General features: G+C 35.9%; 2 protein-coding genes across 2 annotated transcripts in view; one reads left to right on the forward strand and one right to left on the reverse strand.

The window, feature by feature from the left end:
* The window catches only part of LOC138698393 (calmodulin-like), an 891,422-nt gene that overhangs the window by 583,632 nt on the left and 294,793 nt on the right, over positions 1-12,997 (forward strand). The window lies entirely within an intron of this gene.
* Positions 1-12,997, reverse strand: part of LOC138698384 (troponin C-like) — a 98,073-nt gene that overhangs the window by 70,467 nt on the left and 14,609 nt on the right. Inside the window, exon 2 of the mRNA XM_069824258.1 lies at positions 4,490-4,520. Coding sequence (XP_069680359.1) covers positions 4,490-4,520 — 31 coding nt within the window. The remainder of the gene's footprint in view (positions 1-4,489; positions 4,521-12,997) is intronic.

Below are 12,997 nucleotides of genomic sequence, written 5' to 3' on the forward strand. Positions count from 1 at the left end.
TTTTAGGATATGTATCTGTGTGTGCATGCGTGCGTGTTTATGTACTGTATGTATGCATATATGTATGTATGTATTTTTAGTAGGTTATTTTACGACGCTTTATCAACATTTTTGGTTATTTAGCGTCTGAATGGGATGAAGGTGATAATGCCGGTGAAATGAGTCCGGGGTCCAACACCGAAAGCTCATATTGGGTTGAGGGAAAACCCCGGAAAAAACCTCAACCAGGTAACTTGTCCCGACCGGGAATCGAACCCGGGCCACCTGGTTTCGCAGCCAGACGCGCTAGCCGTTACTCCACAGGTGTGGACTGTGTGTATGTATGTATGTTAACTTATATGTATGCATTGTATGTAGTTATTTATTTTTATTTATTCATTCATGTATTTAACTATTTGTCTATTTATTTATTTCTCTATTAATTTATATTATTTATATATTCACCTGTTTGTCTGTTTGTATGTTTATTTATTGTACTAAATTACAATTTATTTATATGCATACTCGCAAACGTACATAATATCACAAAAACAGTTCTAAAAATACATAAAATTAATAATTTTTCCAAATAATCCAAATGAACTTATATTACATTTATGCACTCGTGATAAAAGAAAAATAGAATAAGAAGCATTTCCTGCGGACCTCTGGAAAAATAACTAATGAAGATACTAGTGAAGTGCTTTGTGTGGAATGTGGCATTGTATTGGGGCAGAAACATTGACATTACGACGAAGTGAAGAGAGACGAATAGAAGCATTCGAAATGTGGACATGGAGAAGAATGGAACGTGTGAAGTGGACAGACAGACTAAGAAATGAAGCTCTGTTGGAAAAAGTGGGTGAAGAAAGAATGATGCTGAAACTGATCAGGAAGAGAAAAAGGAATAGGTTGGATCACTGACTGAGAAGAAACGGCCTACTGAAGGAAGCACTGGTAGGAATGGTGAACTAGAGCAAGATATCAGATGACAGACGACATTAAGATATATTATGTGCGGAGACAAAGAGGAAGGCAGAAAGTAGGAAAGATTGGAGAATGCTGGGTTTGTAGTGAAAGACCTGCCCTTGTGCATAACACTACGAATGAATGAATATGATGTTTTAATTTTTCCACATTTGTATCAGATGATTTGCATTAAATTATAATAATTTTCACTTATAACTCTATGTATATTTTTAAGAAGATAAACGTTCAGTAATATATACCAATTTCATTAAACACAACTTTACAGATATGAATTTATATAACGGATTCTTTTTATATCAATAATTCATTCTCAGACCTTGGACCTACAAAAGTCTCCCGACTTACTAACTTTTACCGAGCGTACTGACCACCCTCTTTCTCTTATCTCGGCCGCCTTGGCATCACTCTCTCCTACATTTTCCGGCCGACAGTGGCGATTAATTAAAGCTTAATAATTAAATGACACTGTGGGAGCCGAGTGCATCCGTGGCTTTGAATAAGGCAGTTTGTTTTTGTTGGACCAAGTTGTGTCAGCGCTCCACAGCCGCAATGGAAACCCTGGGAATCCGGGATAGTTTGAGGTAATTTTCTTGCATGCTGCGTTCGGTATATTAAAGGAAAATACATCAGCTAACCTTGTGCAAATAAAAGTAACTTTAATGTAATTGTAGAAAATTCAAGATTAGTAGCTAGTAATAAGTACAGTTGTGTAAACCTTTTATGGAAATTAAGCTGCAGAAATTTACCTCATTACAAAATAGCGTCCAACTCATGAACAAATAATGATAGATCTGCTATTCTTTTTGGTTATGTTATAGATAATTTGAAAGTGTGAATATAGCTTTCCCAAGAAAAACATGTAAATAGCTTGCTACTTCATAAATTTTGATGGAATATACAACCTTTACTCTATCGGAATGATGTTGTTGTTACGAAAAATTGTTGAAGGTTAGGATAAGCTCGCGGACACCAAGGCCACTGTTAAGAGTATATTTTGCTACGTCTGAATTTTGAAGTGGACGACAACTAGTCGACAAATTTTGCCTGAAGCCTCTAACATGGATACTTAACTTCAGAGAGAAGACGTCCTAAGAAAAGTGTATCTACCTTGAAAATCCTTTGGCAGTGTCTCAATCAGCGAATCTTGAATCTAATGAATACATATCTTCTTAGATGCGAAAATTGGTGTGGAGGTAAATAACAGAATCAGTAATACAAGTCATGTATACTACCAACTGAATCCACACACACTCACGCACACACACACAACACACACACACAGACACGCACTACAGAAATTTAGCATTCAACAAAAAGGAATGGGAGACACCGAGATGCGCCACGGTGACTTCAGCTGACCTCCGACATAGTGCGCCACGACTTCCAGTCCGAGAAAATGTTAGAAGCGCCACGATTTCAAATTCAAGATAGTGTTAGGTGCGCCAAGATTTCATAATTGCCTAGACAAGAAGCATTTCGGAAGACGGTCAGCTGCTGTATGCGCCTTAGCATATCTGGTATGTGACGTCACAAGCTTGTACAGTAGAACCAATCAGAATCAGTCTATAACAAGTACTTCCCGAATTCGTTTGTTCACGTGTGAATGTTTCAATACATTGAATAAGTAAAACTACATTTACTGTTTGTGTTTAAGCTAAATAAATGCAATAAGAGACTGTAAAAAGACAAATATTACACAGGCAGGTGCGGAATATAGTGTCTAAGGTGTATAATTATTTTAAAAACGTTGAAGAGCAGAACGCTGCCGGCCATCTTAATGCTGGCTGCAACGTTGCCAACGAGCAAGAAACGACTGCAGAAGCATGTGGTATAGAATTGAAAACCGTGCAAAGAATATTGTTAGTGAAGGAAAGAGGGTTTGTTTGATGTCATGCTTACAGTAATCAACGACTAATGTTATTATTGTCTTTTGATAATTTAAATTCTCTCCTGCGTTATTTGTATTGCACGTGCTCGTGAAGTACGATATGGCAAAGTTGTACGCTGCCTTGCTCTCTCTATCTGTCTTTCTCGGCGCAAACGCTAGCTGACTACCGCCTTCCGAGTTGCCGTCGACTTCTAATGACATATAATTTTCCTTTCAACCTCACCAGATTTAGGACTGGCTGAAAAATTACCCACTTTGTATTAGTTAAAATGCTTCAGCGATTTTTTTGTCCATATTGATATGTTGTTTATTATAATTTGTGAAGTTTAGAGCATCTGTTTTTATGAGATAATTTTTTTAATAAAATCTGTTTGTGTTATTCTGATTTCATCGTACTCTTATTTCAAAATCGTAATATACTTGTGTTTGTCACAGTCTTTATGAATCCTCCTCACTGATACATGCTGATGACTGCTTTTGATTTTTACTTATTATGTTGTTTGAAATTGCAATAGGGTGTTAGATATGTTGGGATGGCTATGATAAAAGTAAGAATTGAGCTTTGAATGGAAAGATTCTACAGCATTTGTGGTTTCTTTCATCTCTGTACAGAGTACGATTGCCCACATTCTGGGGTGGAAGAGAAACTTGGCTTCTGAAGCAATACAATTCTCGAATATGTAATTGAAAAAGGAATTTATTCTGTCTCCTTCAGATTTGCTAGCCATTAAGTCATATGTAAAGCACTCATCAGTGTCTTCAATTTGTAGAAATGGAAGTCCAAAACAGTAGCCCAGAAATATACGAGAGTCACGCCAACTTAAAACATATTTAGGTGCCGTGGCGCACTTAGATATTGTACCTGCAGTAATTGCTCTATATATTGCATTCCATAATATCTGACATGAGAAGTAAACATTGCCGGCAGAGGAGAAGGGAAGGATAATTGCTATTGAACCAATGGCAGCAGTGTCATTCCACGTTTATCTTGAAGTTGTGCGGTCTGAAGCATTCTATCCCCGATCAACTTCAAGACAAGCGTGGAATGAGAACTCTTCCATTGGTTGAATAGCAATTATACTTCTCTCCTCATCTGTCGGCAATGTTTACTTCTCCTATCAGACATTATGAAACGAAATATAGTCTGGTGGCGCTGCTGAAATGTTTACCAATGAACATTTGAGGATTAAAACCCCAACCGTAACGCACATGGTATACACACAAAGGAATGTCTTCTCACAGAGCGGTGTAATAAAGTAGTTGAAAGGAGTCTAAATATAAGCAGTTGAGATATCATCAGAAGTGTGCAAATCAGACAAGAATAAGAGCAGAACCGATTGATTGAATACACTAAAGAAAAGATTAATATCATTGAAGCTTATTTTGCGAATGAACATAAATAGGAAAACTACGCAAGCGATGGAAACGAAGTCGGATGTAAAGAAATTGTAGGGAGATAACTGGTTCAGAGGGATATATAAACACAAAAATAACAACGAGGATAGTAGGTCCACGAAGTAAGGAGCATGATCATGAATGGGATGGAGTACAGAGAGTAGTGGAAAGAAAACCCTGTTGCATTAAGAGAATAAAAGGGAAGTCAAAAAAGAAACAGAAATAATCATTACTTACTGGTTACTTGTTCTTCATCCAAACTGTCACACTGTAACAAAAATAACAGAATTTATTAATTCTTATATAATTTTATTGTTATCGTAGTGTCTTTGATGGTCGAAGACATATATTTATGACACCCTGTAGATAAATGAATACATTTTTATGATTCATAGTAACAACACTAATTAAAAATGTACTCCGTTCACAATCGACAAAACTGTAGCAAACTAATATTCGATAATGTTAACCTTCATACTTATTTAGAGTGTTGCAAAAGGAAATAACTGAAAACAATCAGAGCAAAACCAAGAGCTTTATCTTGTTATCCTTGCATAGCTACATGCTACACATGGCGTCTGTCATTCATCACTGCCTACTTTTGTTTTAGTTGGTTATTTTACGAATCTTTATCAACTGCGTGGTTTTCTAACGTCTAAGTGAGATGAAGGTGATGATGCCAGCGAGATGAGTCCAGAATCCAGCGCCGAAAGTTACTCTTAGTGGGTTGAGGGAAAATCCCGGAGAAAACCTCGACCAGGTAACTTGTCCCAACTAGGATTGTTGTTGCACAGTCAGGTATGCTAACCGTTACTCCACAGCAATGGACTCACTGCGTACTGCATATAGTCAATGAATTTTTTTGTATTTATGCATTGCTCATACTCCTCCGTTCATAAAGTTTCCGGAATATATTTTTTTCGCCGAAATGAGTAATGATATGTGCTATATCAAAATTCACATTTAAATTAAAAAGTAATATTCTAGTTCATGGAAATGCTTGTTGAACATCTGTCACGTTGCACAACTTCCGCTTAACCCATGACATATAATAAGTGTGACTATGCTGTTGTAAAATTGACATTTAATATGTGATGTATTTATTATTATTATTATTGTTATTATTATTATTATCATCACTATCACTATCATCATTGCTATCTCTGTTTTTCTTTCTTTTTTTTTTTTTTCTTGTATTAGGTCGATGAGAGTTCTATAGTGTTCTTTTGACCCTGTTGACCCTATATAGGACTTTAATTTAATTTGTATTATTTTCATCAGTGTTTGTATTTCTTTTTTGTATTTATATGTGCTATCTGGTAGGATGTATGACCTTAATCCTGTCAGATTAAATAAATAAATATATAAATAAATAAGTAAATATATGAAATGAAATGAAATGAAATGATTAGCCTAAAAGTGTTCCGTTAAGGGCAAAGGCCTCCTCCTATAGAGGGAGAGCTCTATTTGTCTCACGCGGTGAGCTACTCCGCCTAAGAGATGTTTACATCCTTGGAATTGTTCACTTGGTTCACATTCTGCACTGTTTGATATTGTTCGCTTGTTTCTGTCGCACTGGTTTTAGGCGCTGTTCACTTGTCTTCTTAGGTTTTTCCAGTCTTCCCTATGTCTTGCTCTGCTTGTCCAATGGCTTATATATATATATATATATATATATATATATATATATATTTCTGTTTCTGGTGTTGGCATTATTCATGACGTCACTTCCGTAGAAGTTTCACGTTAATCGATATTATTGTTGTTGTATTGTAACTGGCTGTTATTGTTTGTGTGATATTCGTTCGTCACATTACAGAATGGCGTGCTAACGAGAAAGACAGGCTACGGCGCGACGTCACATTGTTAGTCCTAACATGGCCAATATTGAACAAGTTTATATATAAATGCACGTTTAACGTGAGATTAATATAGCAATTCCTTTGTTTTTCAGAACTTTGAACATGTATTTATATTAGGCGATTGTCAAAATGACCATGACTAGACCATGATAACCACGTGACTCCGATTCGTGCCGAAGGCTGTCTTTCTCGTTAGCCACGACAGAATGAAGGCCGTATAAGTACCAAAGACGACCTTCAGGAAAACGTTTATGCCAGGCATAGACCTGCGTTTTTTTTTTTTTTTTTTTCATTGTTGCTTCACAATAAGTTTCTTCAAATATTATTAATGTCTCTGAAGAAGATTAATTGTTCTGTATCCCACATTCTGAAATTCAACGAACTATTAACACACACACACAACAATAACCAGTTGCCTCACAACAACAATGACTATGATCATAAAACTTCTACGAAAGTGATCTTATGAATGATGCCAACATCAGAAACAGAAATAAGCTTATACAACTTAACATTTTTCATTCCGGGGGAGAAAAATGTATTCCGGAAACTTTTTGAACCGAATAGGCGTATGTATATTATTTCCATTTTGTTTATAGTCGACATTGAATCTGACATGTGTTAAATATTTAACTATGACTTCAACGTTCCAATTCATGATTTCTACGAATTCTAGTTGAAAATTTTATATTTTTTTACTGGATCTTAATTTGGGGACGATATTTCTGTTGTCTGCAGTTACATCCTTCGTTTCCCTCAGAAAGTCTTTACATCTTGACATCACTTCAAACGCAAGCACGGGATAAATTACTGCTGCTTTTGGCTTTTGTTTGTACTTTTAAGTTTGTTTCGTTAGTTGGGTCGTCATTTCAAGCGTATCAGTTCTTTCTTTTTTTTTTTTTTTTTTTTACAGGAAATACGTAATTTAATTTGTGAAGCTAATTTGATGAGAGCCCCAGCCGGACTACTATACAAAGCGAAGTAAAAGTTGTTACTTGATGGGCTTTAGCTTAGTTCGTAACGGTGGGCCCCGTTGCCATTAGGTCTCAAGTTCATCTCTCATATCCCGTTTTAAATTCTTCTTCCCATCTCCTCCAGTAATTTCATTTGTAGCCGTCACACACTTTTCTCATTCCATGTCCATTTACTGCAGCAAGGTTTGTAAAGTTTAAATATCATATTGAACTAACTACTGGACATTTCACAAAAAATGTAATTTTGTACAACTTTAAACGTAAACTGAATTTCAATCGTGAATCTTGAGCAAAATTGACTATGCCGCTCATTCTCTTCATGACTACCTATCTTCATTTTCTTTTACCTTTCTTTTCTATTTCTTAATCTTTCTTTCTTTCCTAGCTTCTTTCATTTCTCTTTCCTTCCTTCTTTTTTCTTTCTTTCTCTCTTTCTATCTTTTCTTCTCACCGTCTTTCTCCCTTTTCTTCTTTCTTTTCTTCCCCCTTTTTTCCTTCCCTCTTTCTTTCTTTATTTCTTTTGTTCTCTCTTTCTTCCTTCCCTCTTTCTTCCTTTATTTATTTTCTTCTCTTTCTTTCTTTTCTTCTCTCTTTCTTCCTTAACTCTTCCTTTATTTCTTTTCTTCTCTCTTTCTTTCTTTTCTTCTCTCTTTCTTTTTTCCCTCTTTCTTTCTGTATTTCTTTTCTTCTCTCTTTCTTCCTTTCCTCTTTCTTTCTTTATTTCTTTTCTTCTCTCTATTTCTTTTCTTCTCTCTTTCTTTCTTTTCTTTTTCTTTATTTCTTTTCTTCTTTCTTCCTTCCCTCTTTCTTTCTTTCTTTTCTTCTCTCTTTCTTCCTTATTTCTTTTCTTCTTTCTTTCTTTCCTTCTCTTTTTCTGCCTTCCCTCTTTCTTTATTTATTTTCTTCTCTCTTTCTTTCTTTTCTTCTCTCTTTCTCCCTTTCTTGTATCTTTCTTTCCGGGTTCGATTCCCGGTCGGGGCAAGTTACCTGGTTGAGGTTTTTTCCGGGGTTTTCCCTCAACCCAATATGAGCAAATGCTGGGTAACTTTCGTTGTTGGACCCCGGACTCATTTCACCGGCATTATCACCTACACCTCATTCAGACGCTAAATAACCTAAGATGTTGATAAAGCGTCGTAAAATAACCTACTAAAAAAAAAATCTGTATTTCGTTTCTTCTCTCTTTCTTCCTTCCCTCTTTCTTTCTTTTTGTCTTTTCTTCTTTCTTTCTTTTCTTCTCTCTTTCTTTTCTTCTCTCTTTCTTCCTTCCCTCTTCCTTACTTTGTTTCTTTTCTTCTTTCTTTCTTTTCTTCTCTTTTTGTTTCTTTCCTTCTCTCTTTCTTCCTTCCCACTTTCTTTCTTTATTTCTTTTCTTTCTTTCTTTCTTTCTTTCTCTCTCTTTATTTCTTCTCTTCTTTTTTCTTTCTTTCTTCCCTTCTTTCTTTCTTCCTTGCGTTCTTTGTTACTTCCTTTCTTTCTGTCTATATTTCTTTCTTTAACCTATATGTTGGATCCTTTACCAAGAGCCATGGGGATCCTGAAGAAAATTGGTACGGATTGGAAAGAGAGAAGGCTGTTCAGTAATCTCTAAATTAAAGAACAAGTGAAGAAATGTCAGAAGGAAGTGAAATAGTAAGAGGAGTACGAAAAGGATGCCCTTTATCACCTACCCTGTTCATCATCTACTTGGAGGATTTAGTGAAGAACGGTTTTCAATAACATGGGAGGGGTGATAGTAGCAGGAAGAAGAATGAATTGCATAAGATTTGTTGATTTATGGCGTTGTTAGCAGAAGAGATGATACTAAGGGACATGCTACTGGAGCTAAATGACAGCTGTGAGTAATATGGTATGAAAATAAATACAAACAAAACGAAGACCATGGTTATCGGAAGAAAAATAAAGAAGGTGAACATGCGAATTCTAAACTAGGCAGTGGAACAAGTCGACAGCTTCGAATACTTGAGGTACACTATAAACAGTAACATGAGCTGCTGTCAGGAAGTCATAAGGAGGATAGCAATGGTAAAGAAAGCTTTTGATAGAAAAAAGAGCATTTTCTGCGGACCTCTGGAAAAAGAACAAAGGTGGAGACTAGTGAAGTGTTTTGTGTGAAGTGTAGCATTGTATGGGACAGAAACATGGACATTACGACGAAGTGAAGAGAAGCGACCAGAAGCATTTGAAATGTAAATATGGAGAAGAATGGGCGTGTGAAATGAACAGACGGAATATGAAATAAAACTGTATTGGAAAGAGTGGCTGAAGAAAGAATGATGCTGAAACTGATCAGGAAGAGAAAAAGGAATTTGTTGGATCACTGGCTGAGAAGAGACTGCTTACTGAAGGATGCACTGAAAGGAATGGTCAACGGGAGAAGAGTTCGGGGCAGAAGAAGATATCGGATGATAGACAACATAAAGATACATGAATCATATTATGTGGAGACTAAGAGAAAAGCAGAAAATAGAAATGATTGAAAAATGCTGGATTTGCAATGAATGATCTCCCCTTGGACTATGATTGAATTATTCAGGATTGGCCAACGTACCAACTCTCTTGCTTCATTACAGTACTATTAAAATGTTTCAACTATTTCTCGAGCAGAACTTATCTATCTATCCTCTTTTCCCGCTATATTTATTTGTAACTTAATTTACTTGCGTCCCTCGTTTCGTATACTGTACTCAGAATCCAATTAGTGTTCCTTCCGAAGCAATCGCCAGGGAGTTAAGCGGAGTTTCCGCTTTGAAATAACACCGGCAGCCTGAGCTTTCCGTTATGTAAAAGACTGCCAAGAATTTCGCTGGACTGTAAACTGATTATAAGTTTACTCTGTCGTGTAAATATTATGAATGACACTTGAGTTAGAGGAAATGTCTTCTTGTACCAAGTACCAAGTACAAAAATGTGTATATTAAACACTCTAAACTTAATATGGAAGTTTAATACACGCCCTTCATCTTGCCTTTAGTGTGAAAGCCTTTACTTCGCTTAGCAGCAGGTATGGGGGGATTAAGCAGGCATTAACGTGTCGTGACAAGGTCGTCAAAGAGTTGTAATAGAAATGGATGCATTATAGAACACAAGCGAGCTTACTATACAAGATTCCGTCCTCTATGGGATTGGATTTTATAAGAAGCGTGCAAGAGAAGGTGATTTACAATGTACTACAGTAAAACTTTGCTAAAACGTACCCTCTATAAAAAAAGAAACCTGCACAAACGAAAAATAAATTTGGGAACGGAATGATTTCCTATGTAAAATAATACTTTAAAACGGGAAAGTGCCTAACGCGAAAACGGAATCATTTTTGGGCACCATTTAGGTAAAAAACCGACTAAAACGGATCATTTTAAGCGTAACTGTTGCTAAATTCTTTCAAACCATTTTTAATTTCGCGATAATAGGGATATCCTGAACTAGCACCAACAGATAGCGCGCGTGTACTTTGAGGGATGCGCTTTGCGTGTGCATTTGTTTTCCCATATATAAACATTGAGGATTTACGTAGTCTATTTGTATATTAAATACTCTTAAAAACAACTCAAAATGTCAAATTTTTGTTGTGTTCCTATATGTAAAAACCAGGGAAAGCTTTTTGCCTTCAATCAGGTCCCGAAAGATTCTGAATATATTTTTCAACCTTAAAAAGTATAACTAATTAAATTACGCCTATTAAACAAAAATAACTACTTCACATAAGGAATTGCTGGCTACAGATTCATTCTGGAAGAGGGCAAAGAAAAAAAATAATAAAAACATATGCAACCTCGACAGCAAGCTATGTTAGCTTAGATTGTATTCAGTACTTGTAGGAGTCCCCGAAGTTTACGACTTCATTTTACAATGGAAGATACTTAGCCTACAGTAAACTCTCGATGAACTGGGATGTTTATTATCTAGAACGATCCGTAGCGAAAAAAAAAATATATAGGCCTATAAATATTAGACTATGCAACTTATTGAAACCATGTTTTAACTTCAAATTTTCAGAATCATCATACATAGTATTCAAAACTGCATGTCCTTAACCTACAAAACGCACGAATAATAGTGATACTACTGCGATCATATTGTATCATCCTATTAAAAATTGCGTTTGTTCTTTCTGCAATTACAGAAAAAATGTACGAGGAATTCAAGCCCCATAGTCCCTTCCCTATAAAAAAAAAGACATTGGTGGCTGCATATCCCGTTTATTGCGTACGGTACCTACTTAACAATACTTAGGATGATTAAAGAGGCAATATTCACCATCGACAAAGATCCTTCTTTTTTATTCATGCACCTCGTTCTCAAACTTCTCGTTTAGGTTCGTGAAAATTCAATTTACTCGTATTCTATATTCTGCATACTGAAGATTTCGCCATCCGTCTCTTAAGGGGGATAGCACAGTATTATAAAAGTTTACGCTATCATTTATTGTAAATTAAATTAGATTATGAAGTAAGAAAATACTGAATTATATTAGGCCTAAATTATACTAGGTTATACAAAATAATTATAAGTATAATTTTGACACGCACAGAAAACCAACAAGCGGGAGAACGTAATGACATAATAGAGCCCTATGGCGCATGGAATGCTCCTGCCATCTAACGATAAAACTTCGCATAAGATATCCCTATACTGTAGGAAGCATGATATAATTTTTTGTGTGACTGTACATGCAATGATCTGGAAGACTTTCGCTATTCTTTTCCAGGCGTTGGGGGTGAAGCTTTTCTAACCATGTCACTATTCTGTGCTTATTGTCAAGGACCCGGGCAGGTTACTGACCTCCTGTACCGTTACTTCTTCCAACCCTCTTGTATTTTCTTTCATTTATTCTCAGTTTTGTGCTACCAAGCCAATACAGTGATAAAGGACAGTGCCAGTAGAATAAAACTGTGAATAATTGTAGTGTAGTGTCAATTTAGTTTCACATTTCCGTTTATTTTTTTCGAGTTTTGTGTTAATATGCCAATACAGTGTTAAATAACAGTGCGAATAAAGTAAAACTGTGCGATTTAATAAAACAAAGCGTAGATGGCCAGTTCTATCGTGGAAGAGTGGCTTCGTAATTTTAATGGAGCACTAAAACGTCAAGGTCGTAAGGTCATACTGTTTTTAGACAATTCTATCTGCCATCCAAGGATTGATTTGTCTAACGTGAAGTTAATCTATTTTCCATCAAACACAACTTCAGTTACACAACCGATGGATCACTGCGCAATTTACACTCTGAATTGATGCAGGACGCGAAGGAAATTCTACAACGTTCTCTTCAAGAAAAAAGTCGCGGCAATGCATTATAAAATAAATGTGAGGGCCCAAAAAACTAGGGCGCAGAGAGAGGGAGAGAGAGAGAGAGAGGCTACAATTACGTAAGTTAATAATTATGAAAATAAATTCACTTTGCATGCACTGTGCTGTAATAACTTTTATTTCAAATTATTTCTTCATTGTGTTCTTCCTAGAGTGAGCATATTGCAGTAGTCTATTCTTAGTTTTGTCAAAACTCAACCCTTTGTGAAACGAAAACCTGTATAAAAAAAAGTCTGGCTGGAACGATCGTGTTTCGTTTTAGGGACGTTTTACTGTACAAGCAGAATATCACAAGTTAAGGGCCCAGCCATTGGACAAAAAGAAATTACGAAATGTATGAACATAATAGATGAACTTTGTAATTTCGTTTTAACTGAAACATTCATGACTAGGCAAATGAGTAATTTTCTTTCATTTATTATTTCGATTATAATGTATGTATTATTTTTCTTCAGAACCTTTTTTATGTAATGTTACAATTATTAATTTAAATAAAATTGAAATAGGAAAATCACCATTTAAACGTTGGAAGGACCAATTGAAGACCTTCCCGGAATGAGGGTGTAACCGCTTCAGCCGAATTGATTCCCAAACTTCCG

This window comes from Periplaneta americana, chromosome 1, assembly GCF_040183065.1.
Source record: "Periplaneta americana isolate PAMFEO1 chromosome 1, P.americana_PAMFEO1_priV1, whole genome shotgun sequence".
In the NCBI taxonomy this organism is placed as follows: domain Eukaryota; kingdom Metazoa; phylum Arthropoda; class Insecta; order Blattodea; family Blattidae; genus Periplaneta; species Periplaneta americana.